This window comes from Myotis daubentonii, chromosome 20 (assembly GCF_963259705.1).
Source record: "Myotis daubentonii chromosome 20, mMyoDau2.1, whole genome shotgun sequence".
NCBI classification, from domain to species: Eukaryota; Metazoa; Chordata; class Mammalia; order Chiroptera; family Vespertilionidae; genus Myotis; species Myotis daubentonii.
Window position 1 is genome coordinate 6,003,293 of NC_081859.1, and position 21,701 is coordinate 6,024,993.

General features: G+C 47.1%; 1 protein-coding gene across 1 annotated transcript in view; it reads right to left on the reverse strand.

The window, feature by feature from the left end:
- DNAH14 (dynein axonemal heavy chain 14) overlaps positions 1-21,701 on the reverse strand; it is a 140,173-nt gene that overhangs the window by 80,556 nt on the left and 37,916 nt on the right. Inside the window, exons 20-34 of the mRNA XM_059677837.1 lie at positions 20,792-21,037; positions 18,984-19,105; positions 16,983-17,154; positions 16,179-16,283; positions 15,961-16,079; positions 14,726-14,800; positions 11,899-11,986; positions 10,242-10,495; positions 8,655-8,886; positions 7,928-7,981; positions 5,637-5,782; positions 3,719-3,787; positions 3,055-3,241; positions 2,132-2,205; positions 1,407-1,578 (exon numbers count right to left, since the gene is read on the reverse strand). Coding sequence (XP_059533820.1) covers positions 1,407-1,578; positions 2,132-2,205; positions 3,055-3,241; positions 3,719-3,787; positions 5,637-5,782; positions 7,928-7,981; positions 8,655-8,886; positions 10,242-10,495; positions 11,899-11,986; positions 14,726-14,800; positions 15,961-16,079; positions 16,179-16,283; positions 16,983-17,154; positions 18,984-19,105; positions 20,792-21,037 — 2,115 coding nt within the window. The remainder of the gene's footprint in view (positions 1-1,406; positions 1,579-2,131; positions 2,206-3,054; positions 3,242-3,718; positions 3,788-5,636; positions 5,783-7,927; positions 7,982-8,654; positions 8,887-10,241; positions 10,496-11,898; positions 11,987-14,725; positions 14,801-15,960; positions 16,080-16,178; positions 16,284-16,982; positions 17,155-18,983; positions 19,106-20,791; positions 21,038-21,701) is intronic.

The following is a 21,701-nucleotide window of genomic DNA, read 5'->3' on the forward strand; positions in this document are numbered from 1 at the left end:
GAGCCACACAGGCTGGGTAATACATCCACATTTTATATTCAGAGACTCCAGCAGCAGATCCACAGATCCTCCCTATATTTAGAACTGATGCTTTAAGCTATGCTTAAGAACTAGCTGTAACCACCGTACAAGTGTTTATCCTACAGTCAAAAAGACAATGCACATGATCCTACATCTTAGTGTAATTCTAACTACCATTAAGGTAGGTTTCCTATTTTCTAATGATTATATTTTAATGTTTCAATGTTCAAAATATTCTAAGAGAACAAGGGAAATTTGTTTTTATTGATTTTTTACAGGGAGGAAGGGAGAGGGATAGAGGGTTAGAAACATCGATGAGAGAGAAACATCGATCAGCTGCCTCTTGCACACCCCCTACTAGGGATGTGCCCGCAACCAAGGTACATGCCCTTGACCGGAATCGAACCCGGGACCTTTCACATAAGGTCTATCCACTGAGCCAAACCGACCAGGGCGAACAAGGGAAATTTTTAAAAACTTGCAAACCTGATGTGGTCATCCATCGAAACATGCGTGCGGCCCGCCGGCCGCGAGTTGGACATGCTTGCGTTAAAACATCCCAGAAAAAGTGGCTGTAGCTCAGAAAGATACTTAATATTTCAACAGAGAAACTGTAAGGGCAGCTATGCCTCCTTCTAAAGTGGTTCTTCCACTGTGGATGTAACTGGTAACTATGTCTTCAGGGGGGGAAAAAAGACAATTTTATGTCTTTCTGGTCAACCTTGCCTACTTTCTTTCTCGTTCCTCACACTCCTGCACAGGACAGGAAAGCAGCAGCTGAAGGAGGTGCAGAACGCTCAGCAGGGCTGGAGGGAGAGACAAATAGTCCTTGCCCTGGCCTGGGGGTGGGGGTGGGGGGACAGGAGGGGGGGGCGCTTGCTTGGAGCAAACAAAATGCATAGAAGCCCTAACCGGTTTGGCTCAGTGGATAGAGCGTCAGCCTGCAGACTGAAAGGTCCCAGGTTCGATTCCAGCCAAGGGCATGTACCTTGGTTGCGGGCACATCCCCAGTGGGAGGTGTGCAGGAGGCAGCTGATCGATGTTTCTCTCTCATCGATGTTTCCAACTCTCTATCCCTCTCTCTTCCTCTCTGTAAAAAAATCAATAAAATATATTTTTAAAAAAACACACAAAAAACCCCCCAAAAAACAAAATGCATAGAAGCCTTCCTCCCAGCTCCTCCTCCTTCCTGGCCAGAGCAGTGGAAGCTCTTGCCCACCCCCCAAAGGGGAGACATAGATCGCCAAGTATTTCTGTCCCCCCCCCCCCATGACAACACGGATAGAGCGATTCAGGAAGAACTGTCATCGCTTTCATCGACGTCTCGTTCCTCATCTCGACCCTCCCCCTCGAAATCGTGGGTGCGAGTTCCCCAGAGGTCTTACCTCCAGGGCGGCCTGGCTGACTTGAGAAACGGTGGCTTCGGGGAAAGTATCTCGGATGATGTTCTCAAAAGGGAGGACGTCGCAGGCGGTGCACGTGGGCAGGCTGGCTTCTCTCACGGCTTCGATGATGATCGGCGTCTCCTGGGCTTCAGGGAGGCTGTCGCTGGTGTCGCTTGAAGGACAGAAAACACACAGAAAAGCCGCGTGAGCGGGCGTGTGCTGCTGGCGTGCCAGGCCATTCGCGTCCCTGTGGCGGGGAGGCCGCCCCCACCTCCGCCCCACCTGTCCCTCGCGGCCGGCCGACCAGCTCTGCGGTTGGCAGGAGGTTTATCTGGTCCCAGCTCCAGGGATGGGCTCTGACTTTTCGGCAAAGTCAGGGTCACGTCATTGGCAGTCACTGATACAGGGATGGGCGCTGCAACAATCGTAGAGGATTGTTTATTTGTGTGTGTGTGTGTGTGTGTGTGTGTGTTTGTAGCTGCAAATAACAGAAATGAATTCCAGCCAATTAACAGCCGATGGAAAATGACATAACGATTTATTAAACGTCTCTAGGAGAGCGAGAGCGTTCCAGGCTACACGGCTGGGGTCCCAGGGAGTAACCTGACCCTTCCCACAGCTTTTCCCGGAAAAGATCTTGCTTTACGTAGAGAATGGTTCCACCCCGGCTATCTGCCCGGTGCTGTGTCATTCCCACGGACCTAACGATTCCAAATTCCACTGACCTTTTAAACCTCCGCTTCTTTCCTGCCATTGTTATAATCGTCTTCAGGGCCCTCAGGCCAAAGTTATAATGATCCTATCAAACACGAAAATATTGGAATGATTCCAGTTTTGGAAGGAAAATGAAAGAAGCTGGTAATGAGAATGCAAAGAGGACACAGCTGCTGTGAAGACAAACAGCGAAGTGAACTCCATTCTGCTTCTAAGGCGCTCACGTCTCTCCCAAACGGGTGCTCCTAGACGTCTCCTTCTCAAAGGACAGTGAACAAGTACTAAAGGTACTAAACATGGGACTGAGCCCTGGCCGGTGTGGCTCAGTGGATAGGGCGTCAGCCGGCAGACTGAAGGGTCACCGGTTCGATTCTGGTCAAGGGCAGGTGCCTCAGTGGCAGGCTCGATCCCCAGCCCTGGTCGGGGCGTGTGCGGGAGGCAGCCAATCAATGTGTTTTTCTCACATCGATATTTCTCTCTGTCTTTCCCTCTCTCTTCCACTCTCTAAAAATCAATGCAAAAATAACCTTGGATGAGGAGTGAATGAATGAATGAATGAATGAATAAATAAAAATAAAATAAATAAAATTAAATTAAAATAAACAAAATTAAAAATAAAATAACAAAATAAAAATAAATAAAATTTAAAATTAAATAACAAAATAAAAATAAATAAAATTAAAAAATAATAAGTGAAATGAAATAAAATAAAATAGCAGACACTCAGTCACTCTCCCAGATCTGGGAGGGAGGGTCTGGAACCTTGGCCGACCTGACACCACCCCCCATCCCTGCTGGGGCGTGGACTTGAGGTGCGGACAGGAATTCTAGTGCCGCCCCTTCCCCAGGTCCTCCCCCCGGCCCCCCGCCCCGGACCCACACCAGACAAGCGTTGCATCATCACCGTCCCGCGAGGAACGCGTGCGTGCGTTACCTGCTGGGAGAGCTGCGTGCTGGCCAGCCCGTACAGGTTCACCAGCTTCCTGGAGAGCGACTTTGCAGACTGGAACCCGACCGCCAACAGGCTGATCTCGGCGATCATTTCGTAATGGGGCACCACCATGGCCACCGGGCGGAAGAGGGACTTTAAGGTGTTGGGGAGACCCATGTGACCCTTGTCCCTGAAGAGGGCAAGAGAAACAGGACACGAAACACCCCTTTCCGGGTTTCCACACGCGTTGCCACACGATGTAACTTCCCCCCAAGAATCCCACTGGCGTTCTATGTGATCTTTATCCGAAAACAAGCTCAGGGGGTCGTTCCTGTCCGACTTTTCACCTCACAGAGCTTCCTCCTTTATGCTCGTGTCTCCCCGGGCCGCCTCCCACAGTTCACCCGCACCATCACCATCACCTTCCAGGAGCAGACTGACCGATCCTGCAGCCTCCGCCCTGCCTTCTCGTTCCCTCTGCTCCTCTCCCCAGCTTTGCAACACACGGCCGACCCTTTCCTGGCCGCCTGGCCGCCCGTGGAGGGGAAACGCCGTTGCTGGGAAGCACCCTGGAATGGCAGCTCCGCGGCGCCCGGCGTGTAGGGTCCCCCGATGGCTAGCCCTCAGGAGGCGGGCCCACGCCTGCGACACACGCGCTGACGCTTACCCGCAATTCACGGTGATAAACACTGCACAGGACAGGTTGATACGAATCTTCTTTCCTTCCAGTTCAAACCTACAGGACGTGACAGGAGGCATCACGAAGAGAGCTCTAGGTCCAGGTATGTGTAGACCACAACTGCTCCCGGCCGGCGTGGCTCAGGGGTTGAGCACCGACCGATGAACCAGGAGGTCACGGTTCAATTCCCGGTCAGGACACAGGCCCGGGTTGTGGGCTTGATCCCCAGTGTGGGGCGTGCGGGAGGCAGCCGATCCATGACTCCCTTTCATCATGGATGTTTCTATCTCTCCCTTCTTTCCTCTCTGAAATCAATGCAAATATATTAAAAAAACAAATAGTCCTAAGCCGGCTTTGCTCAGTGGATAGAGCATCGGCCCTGCGGGCTGAAGGGTCCTGGGTTCGATTCCTGTCAAGGGCACATGCCTGGGTTGCAGGCTCCATCCCCAGTAGGGGGCGTGCAAGAGGCAGCCAATCGATGATTCTCTCTCATCATTGATGCTTCTCTCTCTCCCTCTCCCTTCCTCTCTGAAATCAATAATAATAATTTAAAAAAACACACACATAAAAGACAAACAAAACAAAAACCAAAAAATCCCTAAAACCTGAGCTTGGAGCTTGCCTCGGGCTGTGTTCCATTAAAACCCAAACAGAGCCTCCTGGGAAGAAACAATGGTCAGAGGAGAAATGAGAGGCTCGCCTGAAGCCACAACTGTGAGCCCCGCTGGGACCCTGACTTCTTTGCTCGTGTCGGGAGCTGTCTGAGGAGTTTCGGGGGGCCTGCAGCGGCAAGGTACCCACGTCACTGAACTGAGTGACAGGGAAAAGAACCCGGGGAGACCTGGGGCCCAGAGCTCCGCCCAGAGGGCCCGCGGACCCCAGAGTTCCTGCGTTAGCCGGAGCACAGCCCGCCCCTGCTGCCCAATTTAGTAACTTTGGGATCACTGATTCCTGTCGCAGGGACTACAGTGGAGACACGGAGAGAAATCATCTGGGGATTTCATGAGCAGCCGATACCAACGAGGGTGGTCACGACAGGGAAGGGGACCCCAGGCGGACAAAGCCTGAGGACTCCCCGGACACAGCTGAGGAAGACGGGGCGAGGCTGGGCTGTGGCGAGGAAGGGGTGCAGTGTGGGTCACCGTGGCCCCCACTTCTATCCACAGACGTGTGGGGCCGCGTGACAGTGGCTCCAGTAGTTTGAATGAACCCCTGGAAAGTCAAGTTAGAAGCGGACGTGAGAAATGTCAGATTGTCAGAGGAGTGTTAAACCCACACACCCAGCTGTGCCCACCAAGGGAATCACGCAAGTTCCTGAAGGTACCTGGAGAGGAAACCATTTTCGTTTGGATTAGGACACGTCAGCAATCTAACGTACAGATATCATTGTTACAGGACTTTCCCATTCAGGTGTATTAACCCAGAGTCACGGAGAAAGAGGGGGCTCGGCTGTGTGGCCAGCAGAATTGGCTTTGTAAAAAGATGTAGAATTACAGGGGGGGAAAAAACACAACTTGGGTTTCTTCAAATGAAACATGATAAGACAGCGTCGCGACCCCTTTGGTGCTCAAATGACCCTTTCACAGGGGTCGCCGCCTGAGACCATCCTGCATATCAGATATTTACACGACGATTCATAACGGTAGCGACATGACAGTGATGAAGTAGCCACGAAAATAATTTTCTGGTTGGGTCACAACATGAGGGACTGTATTTAAAGGGCCAGAAGGTTGAGAACCGCTGTGATAAGATGAAAAGGCACTGAGAAAATTCCCACTCAAATACCTTTTCACGTTATCTGCCAAGCAAAAGACATATGATGGGTAACTGGTCCGCCCACACCCACCACTTTCTGTGGAAGAAAACAGTAAGCGTGGACCGAGCTTGCAGTCCACGGGGCAGGTACCTGACGGAGTAGCTGTCTTTAGCCGCCTTAATTGTTTGGATCAGGGAGGCAATCACCGAGTGGATTTCCACATCAATCTGATTGAATTCATCGAAACAAAACCACGCTCCTGACTGAACTAGTCCAAAGAAGAATCTTCCCATTATCTTAAAAAAAAAAAAAAAGATTATTGACAATTACTACGCAGGTGAACATTTTCACTAGGATATTCATTTTTTTAAAAATATATTTTATTGATTTTTTACAGAGAGGAAGGGAGAAGGACAGAGAATTAGAAGCATCGATGAGAGAGAAACATCCATCAGCTGCCTCCTGCACACTCCCTACTGGGGATGTGCCCGCAACCAAGGTACATGCCCTTGACAGGAATCGAACCCGGGACCCTTCAGTCCGCAGGCCGAGGCTCTATCCACTGAGCCAAACCGGTCAGGGCTAGAAGATTCATTTTTGCATCTTCTTCCCATTCACGCAAACCAAGCAAACACCACCAGCAAGTCCTCCCCGATTCAGGCTTTTTGGGTGAAGTCTACGTCTGCCAACTGTTGGGCAAGTCAACCGCCCCGTCTCTGAAGCCTAAACACGCAGTAGCCAACTCTGATGCTGACCGGGACCCTCGGGGCGGAGCCACGCGGCCCTCCCTGCACCGCCCCGGCTCCCAGGGCCTTGTTCCAGACCAGTGATGGCGAACCTTTTGAGCTCGGCGTGTCAGCATTTTGAAAAACCCCAACTTAACTCTGGTGCCGTGTCACACATAGAAATTTTTTGATCTTTGCCACCATAGTAAAACAAAGAGTTATATTTTTGATATTTATTTTATATATTTAAATGCCATTGAACAAAGAAAAATCAACCAAAAAAATGAGTTTGCGTGTCACCTCTGACACGCATGTCATAGGTTCGCCATCACTGTTCCAGACAGAGCCCTGCTCCCCTGTAAGGTCTTTGGGGCAGTGTTCCTGCAGACGGTGGCCGAGTGCCTGAAGGAAGGCGCTCCTTTGCCTCGATTAGGACAAGACTCAGGGCTAAGGGTGGGCCGCTGCTGGGGGAGGGGGGCCAGTGAACAGGCCAGAGTGGAGGGGCCCAGCTAAAGCGCCTGCTGCAACTCAGCTTGTGCCGCCTGTGATGGCGCCAGCCCAGGGCGGCCAGATGGCCGGTGTTCTGGGATCCACATCTATTGATCTGTAAGTGCTGGCAGCTAAACAAGACAAGACAGAACCATGGTCAGACCAAACAGCCTCTGGGGCCCTTGGGCAGCTTCTGCCAGGTGTTAGAGAGACGGAGGGAGAGGGGGTGAGGGGGGAAGAGGGATGGGGGAGCCCGAGGGAGCGGCTCAGGCCCAGGACACCGAAGTCGCTCCCCTCCTCCCACTGTAGGAATCAGAACTGTCTTTAAATGCCTGATACCGGTTGATCATGGGGGCGGGGGGTGGTGGATATTAATTTTCATTCTTAAAACGACTGCATTAAACTCTTATTTATCTTGATTACTAAATTCCTTGGCTCCCCCTTAAACTTTGCTCAGCAGCTCACCCCTCCTAGCCCTCTGGGCCCCACTGGAAGGTGCACTCTACTTGGTACGAGTCTCAATAATCACTCAATCAGCTTATTTACTGATTTTCTTAATAAGCGGAGTGAGCACAGATTGGAAATGCAGGATCTCAGAGGTGACGTGCTTTGAACTGCAAATAAATGACAGCAATCAAACGTAAAAGGCTGGGACTTGGCATACCGCGATGAAATGTTTTACAGCTTCGAGTAAATTTGCGACAGGCACGTAAACTTTTAATAAATATCCCAGGTGCTGAGATATGTCTTAGATAATGTGCAAGCAAAACAAACGGGCTGATGGAAAGTTGTAATCATCCATATAAACTCTGATTCAAAGTTTTGTGTTAATTAGAATTGCCTCATTGTTCTTAATGATTTACCTTTTTAGTAAGTTAATGTATAGGATTAGCACACATAAAAGAAATCTATATGAGTAGATCAGTACTCTTAATTTGTTATATTTATATTTATATTCCATATTAGATTTTGTTTGGAAATATCTCCATCAACAAGTTTGAAAAACACAATCTTAAGAAGTAGTTCAGTTGAATACAGGCAAACTGTATAATGTTTTAAGTTTATATAGCATTCTAAGTTTCTATTCTATTAGTTTAAATTATTAATAGCATATATAGTTCTATTAATACTTAATACATCTCTAAGACATTTTTCTTGTTCTTTCAATCCCCCATGAATTATTTCTTTCATTTGCATAATATTTTTACCTGAGTCTATAAGGTTTACCTTATAATCCAGATCCTCAAAGCAGTTGAAGACGACACAGTGTTTACCTAAGGACTGCGAAACAAAAATATTATTTTAATATAGTTCTTACATGATGACACAAAATAACTAAGGTTAAAACTGCCGGAGTAATGAATGTCTTCTTTTGCAATTAAAGATTACACACCAAATTTTAAAACTCACAAAACTGAATTGAGCAGAAATGCTCATATGCCATTACAGTTCGATTAGCATGGGGAGCATTAAGGTCATTTTTTAAACACACCAACAAATATAAACTAAGAAAACAGCATTCCAGTGACATAACCGGCTTTATCAGGTGCTTCTGTCTCTTGTGCCTGCGCGCCTCTCTCTCTCTCTCTCTCTCTCACACACACACACACACACATCCATTAATCACCAAGACCAGGCAAAAATCTGTGTACGGGGCTCAAAATGAATGGATCGGCCCTACAGGAAGGAAAAGGGGAACACAACCACCATTCGCATGTCAGCCGGTTGGTCCAACGGCTTTCCATGAAGTTGCAAAGCACACGTGGACTCAGTGAGCCCCCAGCTCCCAACACGGAACAGCCGCTCGGAAAGGAACCGACCGGTGCGTGGTCTGAACGACCGAATGGGCTCGTTAAATGGTGAAGAGCCTCCTCACAGAGATGGTGTCCATGTCCGGTGCCGTTCAAGTTTAGGACTAAAAGGAAGTTGCTCTTCTGGATGCAGAACCACTTACTTTGGCCAGGTCTTTGACACTCTCGGTCTTTCCCGTGCCGTTCGGGCCCGAAGGACAGCCCCCCATGTTCAGGTGCAGCGCCCCGGTGAGAGTCAGCCAGCACCTGTTGGTGAGAGGCGTGACGACCAGCCGCGGCGTGCAGCCCAAGTACTCGTAGCCGTACGTGAACCTGGCATCGCCTTGGGAGACGTAGCACAGCATCTGTTTTTCGTTCCATTTATACTGCAGATGTCTGAAAACAACATTTTCAAAGCTCACGTTATCGGGGCAAAATTGCTTTTCGTGTGTGTGTGTGTGTGTGTGTGTGTGTGTGTGTGTGTGTGTGTTTTCCAAATACGGAAACATAATAAAGATTAAAAATAAAATATTGGTTGAAAACAGAAATCAAAACATTAGAACAAATGAAAAGTGATGGAAAATTTTTCATAATGACTGTATCAGCCACTGAAACGAGAGCTCAGAAGACTATACACGGGAGTGTTCGTCCCTGGAGGGAAAATGGCCCTGCTGCCTCATGCTGCCTGGTGTGACGTCAGATAAACGGAGATTTATAGAAGCATCAGCCCTATGAAGCTTATTATGGTTTCAAATAAGACTGTGGTTCAAGACATTGTGAATTGTCAGTATCATCCTTATGTGAATGTAGTTGAGAGAAATGCCATTTGTCCTAATTATTTTTAAAAATTGTATTTTGCCCGGCCGGCGTGGCTCAGTGGTTGAGCGTCAACCTATGAACCAGGAGGTCATGGTTCAATTCCTGGTCAGGGCACCTGCCCAGGTTGCAGGTTCAAGCCTCAGTGTGGGGTGTGCGGGAGGCAGCCGATCAATGATTCTCTCTCATCATTGATGTGTCTCTCTCCTCCTCCCCCTCTCCCTTCCGCTCTGACATCAATAACAATATATTTGCCTTTGCTTTTGGAGTCAGATCGCCAAGGCTGATGTCAAGAAGCTTACCACCCATGTTTTCTTCTGGGGATTTTATGGTTTCAAGTCTTTTCGTTCATTTTGCATTAATTCTTGTTTGTAAGACAGTGGTCCGTTTCGTTCTTTGCATACGGCCTTTCCGTGTTCCCAACACCATTTATTGATGAGACTATCTTTTCTCCATGACATAGTATTGGCTCTCTTGTTGTAGATTGTCCGTGTGTGTAGGTTTATTTCTGGACTCTTTATTCTGTCCCATTGATCTATGTGTCTGTTTTTATGCCAATAGCATACTGTTCTGATTACGACAGCTTTGCAATGTAGTTTGAAATCAGGAACTGTGATGCCTCCAACTTTGTGCTTTTTTCTTAAAACGGGTTTGGCTACTGGTGGGCTTTTGTGGTTCCGTACAAATTTCAGGATTTCTGCGCGCCCCTCCCCCCCACCCCCGTTCCCATTTCTGTGAAAAATACCATTGGAATTTTGATAGGGATTGAATTGAATTTATAGATTGCTGTGGGTAGTAGGGACAGTTTAGCAATATGGATTCTCCCAGAAAATTGAAATTCAGGTTTGACAAAGTTTGGGGTACAGAGTTAATTTACCAAGCGGTGTGTATGTGAGCAATGATTTCACGTAGAGTTCCAGTTTAGATCTACCTACCTTGTCCACTCGAAATCCTCGGCGTTGAAGATGTTTTTAAGCAGTAAATCGCTCACTATGTCTTTGCAATGAACGTAGAGGGTGATCAATGCCCCCAGGACCACTTTCGTCCGAGCGTTGCTCGTGTCCAGCACCACCAGTTCCGTGATCTGCTCTAAGCGTTGTATCAGATCCACGTGGGCTTTCTCCAGCCCTTCTCTCGGATCAGAACTCGTGAAACTTTTGGCGCAATCGTTGTAAAACATGATCTGGCTCTGAAAAGGTAAAATGTCAACATGAAGACGGAAGCATCAATTCTATACATTAAAACAAATGTGGTCACGACGTCTATGGGTGGTGTGTGTGTGTATGTATGAGTGCATTTGCATGTGGGTAAAAGAGAGAACTTACTCCTTTGTATGTATGTGAGGGTTAAAGATTGAATTTTGATTAACGCTTGTGTGTGTGTGTGGGGGGGGACTTAGTCATTAATAAATGAAAGTCTACTTATCACCAATATTTATGTTTTCTAAATGTATCCTTAACCACTAGGTTAAGTAATAACGACAGGAATTTTCCAAGATGAAACTAGTGGTGTTTCCTCAGTTGAACTCAGAAGTCCTATTTCTATCACACATCGTCTGTAATCACTGACTCTTCCCATACACACTACAGCTATTTTATGGCGGCTACTAGGTTAATGTCAGACTGACCCGGGAGTTAATGGCGGGGGATATGTCAAGAGGCTGGTAAGTTACTTGAGTGGATCCAATGCAATCCATGTATCCTTAAAATTGGAGACCTTTATCTGCCTGTTGGCGGAGGGAGATCGGACTACAGAAGAATGGTCAGAGACATGCAGCATCGCTAGCCTGGAAAATGAAGGCCAGGGCCCCAGGCAGGAAGGCAGGTGGCCCCCGAAGCTGGAAAAGACAAGAAGTGGGGCTCCCCTGGGCCTCCAGAGAGGACCGCAGCCCTGCTGACACCCCGATCGGAGCCCAGGAAGACGTGTTGTCCTCCTAACCTATAAACTGTCAGGTAATGAAGGGTGTTGTTTTAAGCAACTAAGTTTGCAGTGACTTTTTAATGACAGCGGTAGAAAACAGAGGCAGCACAAGAGCGTGCTGTCCCTAGGAAGATAATGCATGGCCTACTTTTATTCAAGATTTTACTGTGAGCCCTAGCTGGTTTGGTTCAGTGGATAGAGCATCAGCCTGCAGACGGAAGGGTCCCAGGTTCGATTCCGGTCAAGGGCACATGCCTGGGTTGTGGGCTCGAGCCCCAGCAGGGGGCGTGCAGGAGGTAGCCAACCAATGATTCTCTCTCATCACTGATGTTTCTTTCTCTCTCTCCCTCTCCCTTCCTCTCTGAAATCAATAAAAATATATTAAAAAAAGATTTTACTGTGAAAAGTTTAAACTGGAAAACTTAAAGGGATTATAAGATGAATTCCAAACGCCCACCAGCGGCACTCTACAGTTAACCGTTTGCTGTGCGGGTATTTGCTTTATCACCTATCTGTCCATCTGTCCATCCATCTGTATATCTTATTTCCAGATGCATTTCAGGGTCAGTGACGTACACGCGTGCCCTGCCTGATGGCGCATCCCCACATCTGTGCTCCCCTGGCAGTGTGGCCCCCAGGCCCTCCTTGAAGATGGATGCAGCGCTGACTCACCACAGTGAGCACCACTTGTCCTGGGTGAGACACCACCCAGCTGGAAAAATGCTGGCGGCTCCATTCCTCGATCCCTTCCTTCACAAATCTGTCAACAGAAAAACGTATTTCCATGACTTACACCTGGTCACTGATCGTGGCCAGTTAGTGAGCAAATCGGACAAGATTACAGGGGGCCTTTCCTCCGGGAACTCCGATTTGTTTTGTTTTGTTTTGTTCCAATTTTAGGTATATGTATGGGTCCAAATAGCACCCACAGAGCCTTGATTCGTGCCTACTTCATATCCCTTAAATTCCTCGTTAGCATCATCTGCACGTTTCCAATGGGGCCAAACCCAAAGCCCCATCGGATATCACGCCGTACGATGGCAGACGTGAGTCCAAGTGTGAGGGTGATCGAAATAAATCTAACGAGATGGCAGGACACAGCACATTGAAAGGGTCTCTGGAAGAGTTTAAAGGGACCCTCAGGGGTGAGGGCAGGGTTAGGGAACCCGCAGGGATGGTGGACACCGGGTCTAGCAGCAGGGGCAGTGTTACCACCCTCAGGCCCAACGGGGGAAGGGGAGCGAAGTCGCTGGAACCTGGTGAGGGCTGGAGACACGAGAGAGAGGCCACCTGTCCCAAGCTGTGGCTTTCGGTAAAAGGAACATAGATTTTTCCCAAACTAGGGAGGCACGGGGGGAGCCTCATGTTGTCCCACGCAAGTGGACGCACGAGGAGAGGAATCCAGGCCGTACCACCCAAGGGCACGGGCGGCCAAGTCCACACAAGACGGAAGAGGGGCAGGGAGTGACCTTCGGGGCGTCACGACCGACCGGAACGGACAGCAAACACTGTGATATGAATAAAAGTAAAACCAAGTCAAAGCAAAAAATCAAAATCCATTTTTTACACTTGATTCACGGAACAACACGACACAAGAAATGTGAAAAATAACATTGGGATACAAATGTCTTCTGATCATGGAAACAGCCGTGACAAGCTATTAAACAAATAGCATGTAACAAAAAATATTAACTGGTGCGAACACCGATGTGCTGACTGAAGGTAAACTCTACTGAGAAGGTTCGCATGTAACAACACAGCAAAAGAGATAACAGGTGTTAGAAAGAAAAAGAAATTGGCAAATGCACGGGAAAAGTAGGACATGACTGCACAGTTGCCCAAGAAAGTAGACCAAAAAGTTATATCAAGAATATCAAGAAAAGTTCACCCGAAGGAAATGCATGCATGTAATTCCTGATATCCACAAATTAAAGATGAGACTGCATTTGAGTTCCTCAGTAGAGTCACAGAAGTCATTGGAGGCGGCTGAACACCTGTAATTATCAGAGTCGGTGATAAGGCGCAGTTTCCAGAACCCCGAGCATCATAACTGAAGGCGAATCGCGAGCAGCTTTCCCAATAAAACTAGAAGCAACAGCCTCTGCTCGCCGGCATCTGTGCTTTTCAACACTGAACAAAACTTGTCACCCTAGACAACATCGAAAGGCAAGGACATTTTAAAAAAAACTGTAAAGACAGAGAGAGAACGATCCTCATTAGCGAATGATAAGATTGTCTAACCAGCCATTGAAGATCTGCATGTCTCTCAAATGCCCAGATGCATTGTGGGGGTTCCTGCCTACAGAAAGAAGCATGCCCCCCCCCCCCGCCTCATGTGGAATGAGACCTGGTCCTCTCACATCACCAGGGGTCAGAAGTGGAACAAAGGAAAGCCCAGTGGTTATTCCTGCAGGTAAATGGTAACCTGCTCTGGTCCGGAAAGCCTGTGGTGGTATTAGCGTAAAATTAATAAATATCGGTATTAATAACACCCTGTGGACGGATCATGAGAATTCTCGCTCCATCATACACAGTGTTTTACAAAGTCTTACACTTTAAAAAGATATTAGCTTGTAAGAGCACGTAATACATAACTTCAAAATGCAACGGGTATGTAATTGTCAAGCGTGCCTTTAACATTTATGTAAAACGTTTTTTGACCTCGTTCAATAGAGACTTATCCGGCCACCGGGTAAAGCCAGCAATAAAACTACTGGTCCGCAACGTGTTAAAACTTGAGAACCAGTGGCTTTCCCACAACCAACAGTAGAGAGCTAGAAATGTAGACAGACTGTTCTAGTCCAATTTAGATGCGCGCACTCTGAGGCTCTGCCTTTATTCTACACAGATTGCAATGACAGACTAAACTATAGAAAGGAGAACATTAAAAAGACTAAACCAAGTAGCCCAGCCGGTGTGGCTCAGTGGTTCAGCATTAACCCATGAACCAGGAGGTCATGGTTCGATTCCCGGTCAGGGCACACACGCTGGGTTACAGGCTTAATCCTCAGTGTGTGTGTGTGTGTGTCGGGGGGGGGGGGTGGGCGCATGCAGGAGGCAGCTGGTCAGTGATTCTCTCTTATCATTGATGTTTCTCTCTCTCTCTCTCCCTCTCCCTTCCTCTCTGAAATTAGTAATAAAAACATATTTGAAAAAGACTAAACCAATTAAACGATGCCAGGGAGCAGAAATGGGACAGAGACGCACAGAGGTGAAGGGGCTGTTCCCGGAGGCCTCCTAGGCACCAGGTCTCAGGGAAGCAGCCAATCAGCCAGAGTTCAGACCCTTAAGAATCTCAAAGTACACAAATACCAAATGCTGTCCTGGTCACACCCTCAAGCTGACGCTTATCAACATGACCCAATAGATTTCACTTCATGCATTTCTGTGTCTAGTTCCTACTTAGATTAGTAGATAATTAACCAAGTCTACACACACACACACACACACACACACACACACACACACACATATATTAGCATCTGACCACTGTACTTACTTTTTTAGCACATCAAACATGCTCTTCTCTACATTTTCCAGCCACTGTTCTACAGCATTTCTTACACGAATTTTCCTGTAATTTAAGAAATAACCATGTGGAGGGTTACCTTTACTCCGGTTTCATTCCTGTGACAAGCTTGTAGACTAAGTCTCCTCTACTCATACTGCTCACAGGCCAAAGGACTCTAATTCTGTAACAGCTTTTGTTTTTCTAGATCTTAATTTGGAAAACTATGCAAAAAAAAAAAAATCCCAAAACATATCACTTAGCTTTAGGAAATTCTGACATCAACACCATAAATTTGCAAAATGAACAGTCCCGTTAAATATGAATTTACAAAATAGATAGGTTATATTACAAAGCAATTTTGGATTCCTCGCTGGATCTTTGAAACACTAAGCCTAGATCAGGGGCCAGTGAGGGGTTTTGGTGGATAAGACTGGGGCACAGCATTTTTTCAAACCACGCACATCAGGAGCCCCAGGCCACGGCTGGCAGACTGGACCAGTGCCACGGAAGGAGAATCAGAAAGGGCAGCACCAACAACCCCAAGCAAGTTTCCCTCCTGCCTGTATTCAACTAATAAAATCTCGCGTTGGCTTTCAGGATCCTGTTACTCCATACAGACATGGAAGGGTAAAATTCCAGACAGGCATATTATCTTTGAAGAAATAGTTTTTGCTGCCTGGCCAGCGTGGCTCAGTGGTTGAGCATTGACCTACGAACCAGGAGGTCACGGTTTGGTTCCCGGTCAGTGCACAGGCCGGGGTTGTGGGCTCGATCCCCAGTAGGGCGCGTGCAGGAGGCAGCCGATCAATGATTTTTCTCATCGTTGATGTTTCTCTCTCTCTCTCTCTCTCCCTTCCTCTCTCTGTAATCAATAAAAAGTATGTATGTATGTATGTATTTATTTTATTATTCTTTTTTATTATATCTTTATTGATTTCAGAGAGAAAGGGAAAGGGAAAGAGAGAAACATCAATGATGACAGAGAATCATGGATTGGCTGCCTCCTGCATGCCCCCCACTGGGGATCAAGCCTGCAACCCAGGCATGTGCCCTTGACCGGAATCGAACCTGGGACCCTTCAGTCCGCAGGCTGACGCTCTATCCACTGAGCCATCCAATGAGGGCAGGATGTATTTTTTTTTAAAAGAAGTAGTTTGCTTAGCCAACTTCTACGATCCATCAGAAATCTCCAAGCGGAGGTTGTGCGACGTAAAGGTCCCTACTTGGGCAGCAACAGGGCCTCCCCTTCGTTGGAGATGAGCATTATCACGGTGGGAGGGCCGATTTCCTGCTTCCAGATCAGCAGCTGCTTGATGTTCTCAAAGCATTTCACCAGGTGGGGCTGTGGACCAGAAACCAGCATCAGTAGCAGCAGAGCCGCCCCCCCCCCCCCCCGTGGCTTTTGGGGATAAGGCTGCGGAGCAGAGGACAGTGGTCTCACCTGGACGGACTCGGGGTCGCTGCTCCCCGCCAGGATCGCGAGAAGTTCCTCGTTGCTAAGGAAGTAGAATCTTGGGAAAATCATCCTTTTAACTTCAAGGTAGTCCTGTCCAGAACCAAAAGAAGTGCAATTCAGAATATGTGTCATCAGGACGTGAATCCCGTTGGGCCTCCCTGGGCACACAAAAGCCACAATGCCCTGGCCAGTGTGCTCAGTGGATAGAGCGTCGACCTGCCGACTGAAGGGTCCCGGGTTCGATTGCGGTCAAGGGCATATATCCTCAGTTGCAGGCTCCTCCCCGGCCAGGGCCCTGTTTGGGGCGCGTGCAGGTAGGCACTTAAAAATGTGAGACTTTGCTGAGGGTCATTTAGATTGGTCCATACACTTCTCTTCCCTTTCTCTATACTGTTTTTTTTTTTTAAAGATATTTTTATTGATTTCAGAGAGGAAAGGAGAGAGAGAGAGAGAGAGAGAGAGAGAAACATCAATGATGAGAGAGAATCATGGATCGGCTGCCTCCTGCACGCCCTCGACTGGGGATGGAGCCTGCAACCCAGGCATGTGCCCTTGACCGGAATCGAACCCGGGACCCTTCAGTCCGTAGGCCAACGCTCTATCCACAGAGCCACACCAGCTGGGGCTCTCTATAGTGTTTGCATGAGCCCGACAGATGGTGAGCGTTGGAAATACCGTTGGGAAGTCAGAGCAACCAAGGAAACCTGCCCTGGGGTTGGACCGCGCGGTGCGTTACATGGCAGGGTGTGAGCTGAACGGTTGCGCAGTCTGGGACCTCGGCGGCGTTACCTCCAGTCTTTTCTTTATACGTTCGAGAGAGACGTTACAGCTCCTCAGGATCCCGAGGACGCCCGTGGAGATGGCCATTCCCAATGCGTTCAGCTTGTTCTGGATTTTTAACATGATCTCCTTCCACATGTCCATCACCTGAGAGAAGAGTTCTGATTCTGCTGGGAGCTGCCTGCAAGAAGAAAATTGGGGATCGTTTTTATTTTTTGAAGAAATGATCATTTTTACAGAGAGGAAGGGAGAGAGAGAGGGAGTTAGAAACATCGATCAGCTGCCTCCTGCACACTCCTTACTGGGGATGTGCCCGCAACCAAGGTACACGCCCTTGACCGGAATCGAACCTGGGAAACCTTGAGACCGCAGACCAACGCTCTATCCACTGAGCCGAACCAGTCAGGGCAAGAAAGGATCATTAAAATCTGCCAGCTCAGTGCATCTGCCACCCAATATTGTTCAATTTACAAAAATGTTTTGCTCCGTTATATTTTTGCTGATCGAGCATTGACTAAAGTTTGTTTGTGTGGGGTTTTTTAGTGTCTGTTATGCACTAGTGGTAGGAAATACTACCACACGTTGGCTATCCAGCCATCATTTAACAAGATCAGGCCTAACGAGGGGTATAAGCTCGAGATATAAAAGTTCTACATAGAGTGTGTGGAAGTGATTTCTGTCCGAGGGCTTGGAATGAAACAAAGGGCTACTCAAATTCGGCCCTGGCTGGTTTGGCTCAGTGGATAGTGCATTGGCCCATCATCTTTCTCCGTGAGTCGAAGGCGGGTCTATTCCAGGCCCACTTTTTCTGTTCTTTACAGCCATGGCCAAGGGGCCTTTAGTCAGAGCCCTGTCTTCAGCCTGCTAGCCAATCCTGTAAAAGAACAACTTGGTGATATTCTGAAATCCCTCACCTAGGAGCCTTCCCTCTCATTAAGAAATGTTTCGCCGAACCGGTGTGGCTCAGTGGATAGAGCGTCGGCCTGCGGACTCAAGGGTCCCAGGTTCGATTCCGGTCAAGGGCACGTACCTTGGTTGCGGGCACATCCCCAGTAGGGGGTGTGCAGGAGGCAGCTGATCGATCTCTCTCATCGATGTTTCTAACTCTCTGCCCCTCTCCCTCCTTCTCTGTGAAAAATCAATAAAATATTTAAAAAAAGAGAAATGTTTCATAAAAGGTAGCATTGAGGATTGCATTTCAGGCACTAAGTTGTCGTGACCATAAAGGACATACCCCTTAGTTATGTGGTTTCACCTTCTCAGAGCACGTTGAGAATAAGTGTAGATTAATAGAGTCTAAAGCAGTGATGGCAAACCTGTGACACGTGTGTCACCTCACCCCAAAACAAAGAAACAAAATTTCCAGAGGATGAGGCCCAGAAATCAGGATTTTAAAAAGATTCCCAGGTGATTCTAATGTGCAGCCAAGGTTGAGAACCACTGGTCTAGGTCCTTTATTCTTTCACGTGGTCCAGAGGAAGAAATTATCATTTATGTATGAATGCTACTAAAAACACGCTTACTGTTTACATCAAAACCACACTATAGCCTGGCCGGTGTGGCTCAGTGGTTGAGCGTCAACCTATAAACCTGGAGGCCACTGTTCAATTCCCGGTCAGGGCACATGCCCAGGTTTCAGGTTCGATCCCCAGTGTGGGGTGTGCAGGAGGCAGCCGATCAATGCTTCCTTCTCACTGATGTTTCTCTCATCCTCTCTGAAATCAATAAAAATGTTTTTTAAAGAACCACACTAATAAAGAGACACATATTGGAGCTTGGAGATTATAATGATGTATCTGACATTTCTTCCCTGTCCTTAATAGCTCCCTATCAACAACTGAGAAATAAGCTTTAAAAAATGATATTTTCAATTTTTTATGAAGGGAAAAATATAACAATCATTTGGCAGCGAGAGTGTTCATTGAAGAAATGGTTTCTCAAGAATTACAGAGAATAAATTATCCACGATGACTTTTTTGTACCTGTATGTGGCATATTTCAAGTTTTTACCTTTTTACCTCCAAAGAATTGAAGACGGGTTCAAGGTAAAGCCAAGATCGTTGACAGCTCACCCACTCCTCCAGGGTGTACGAGAAGAGAGTCAACTTTTGATCCCATTTATCCACAAGACCCTACAAGGACAGAAACCGAAATCTAAATGGAAAATTACTTGTAAGAATCATAGAATAGAAACTGAGCACAAACCTGATTATTAGTCACTGACATACAGGAAGTAATGAATGGAGGTCTGTACATGAATGTAAATCTCATTATATTTAGTATTGGGGGAGGTGTGAGATGTCCTACTCATTCAATTTTCTGTCTTATTCATTATGCAATATACAACTATTTTTTGGTATGTATATTCTTTCATTCCTTTCTTTAAACATTGTTGCACATATGTACATAATGCATATAATGTCTTTAATGATTTACATAAATGCAATCATTTTATATACATTGTTCTGTGGCTTGCTTTTTTTTTAAACCTGTGTTTGAGAGAAGTTTTATACAAGTGCTTGTAAGTTTTCTTCATTCTTTTAATATCAGAAAACTTCCGTTAGTAATAAAGGCATTTAGTGCTCTAAATATTCCTTTTTTAGGGCTCTAGTCAACTGTCAAAGGTTTGATTTATACTTCTCTCCTTTTTGCTTATTTTCAATTAAAAATTTGATTACATTTCCTATATATTCTTCTAGTTGCTTTTAAATTTCCATTTTTTGTGAGTGATTTGGTTGTTGTCTATTTTTTGCAACTTTTCTACTGTTCAGTTTTTATTTTACTGCACGTGGTTAGAGAACAGTTTATGTGATTTAACTTTTTTTGGGGGGGGGCGGTTAATTCACCTAGTGTTTTTCTCTGAGGTCCAATTGACATTTTCCCTAAATGTTTGTATGTTTGCAAATACTATGAATTCCATCTGTTGAATAGATATTTCTCTCACACTATCTATAATCAATTTTGTTAATTTTACTAGTAAATATTTCTAAATTGTTACACATCTTGTAGAGTTTCCTGAAGTTTAAATGATTCTCATCTATGTTGTTGCATGGAGGCTGCCAGGAAGGACTATCAGAGAACACCAAATACAAGCTCTGTGGTTTAATTTTAACTTACACTAGAATAGATGTGGAGGCTGCTGTTTGGTGCAGAAATAATTGCAGGAGCACACGAGTATAAAGCCAGGATGGCCCTGTGTAAGAGCAATAGCAGTCCCAGCCGGTTTGGCTCAGTGGATAGAGCGTCGGCCTGTGGACTGAAGGGTCCCAGGTTCGATTCCCACTCAGGGCACATGCTGGGTTGCAGGCTCGATCCCCACTAGGGGGCGTGCAGGAGGCAGCCGATCAATGATTCTCTCCCATCACTGATGTTTCTCTCTCTCTCCCCCTCTCCCTTCCTCTCTGAAATCAATAAAAATACATATTTTTCTAAAAAGGAGAAATAACACAGGAAATTAAAATGAGGCATTCCTCTCCAGCACGCAGATGACAGGGCAATGGTCCGGGCACGGGCACTGGGGGCCAGTGGGCATTGGCAGCGGCAGCGGCACTGCTGGGAACATCCCGGCTTGCGCGCTCCTGTTTGCCTCTTGCCTAAATTCACCTCATCTGCCCAAATGAAACGTTCTGACAATTCCTCATGAACAGTGAACGTTTCCATAAAAAGTTATTTTTTTTTTAGTCTTTTATCCGCTATTCAATCCATTTTGATGTAAGTATTTCAATGCGTTATTCACATCCAAAGCTCCCAGATGGCAAAAATGTGATCAACAAAAGGGTGGACGATGACAGCAGGTCCCCTTGGCCCCCACCACCTACCCTGATGGGCTCGCTATACGAGGACCCTTTCACGGTGGCGAGCACGACCTGCGACTCCTCCAACTGGGCCAGCAAGTCATCCAGAGACGAAATGATGAGGATCTCGTCCGTCTCCGTGTGATGAAGGACCAAGTGCAAAGGGGTCGTCTTCCAAAGGTCGATGATCTTAAACAGCAGCTTTTCAAGGGCAGCTTCGTGCGTGGCCGAGGTTGAGATTTCATTGATTTCATTCTCATACTGACACATCTGGGAGGGAAAGTCACGTTTTTTAACTGTCAGCGCAGATCATTCCGAATACATCGAAAACGCAAGACCGCCACGGACACGTGGTGGGCCAGCGGAAACGGTGAAGGTCGGGTGCGCTGGGGTTCCATCCCGACCACAGGCTGCGTGGTGGGACCTTTGTGACGCGCCCCCCGCCCCCCCATGTCCTCATTACAGCAAATCGTTTTAGTAGATTAGAGGCATAAAATACTGTGACTGATTTCATTAGAGACTGTCAACACTGAATCACGAAACATCAATGAAGCTTATTGTAAGCCAGGCGCAAAAATAGAAAAACCTTCAACCAGACGTCCCATGAATTCCTCCCTTTGCTAACTCCCCATCCCTGTAGATGTATTTGCTCGCTTAAAATTAGCCCCGGTGAGCCAAAACCGGTTTGGCTCAGTGGATAGAGCGTCGGCCTGCGGACTGAAAGGTCCCAGGTTCGATTCCGGTCAAGGGCATGTACCTGGGTTGCGGGCACATCCCCAGTAGGAGATGTGCAGGAGGCAGCTGATCGATGTTTCTCTCTCATTGATGTTTCTAACTCTCTATCTCTCTCCCTTCCTCTCTGTAAAAAATCAATGAAATATATTAAAAAAAAATTAGCCCCGGTGGCATTTCAACCGTTTTTGTTTTATTCCGA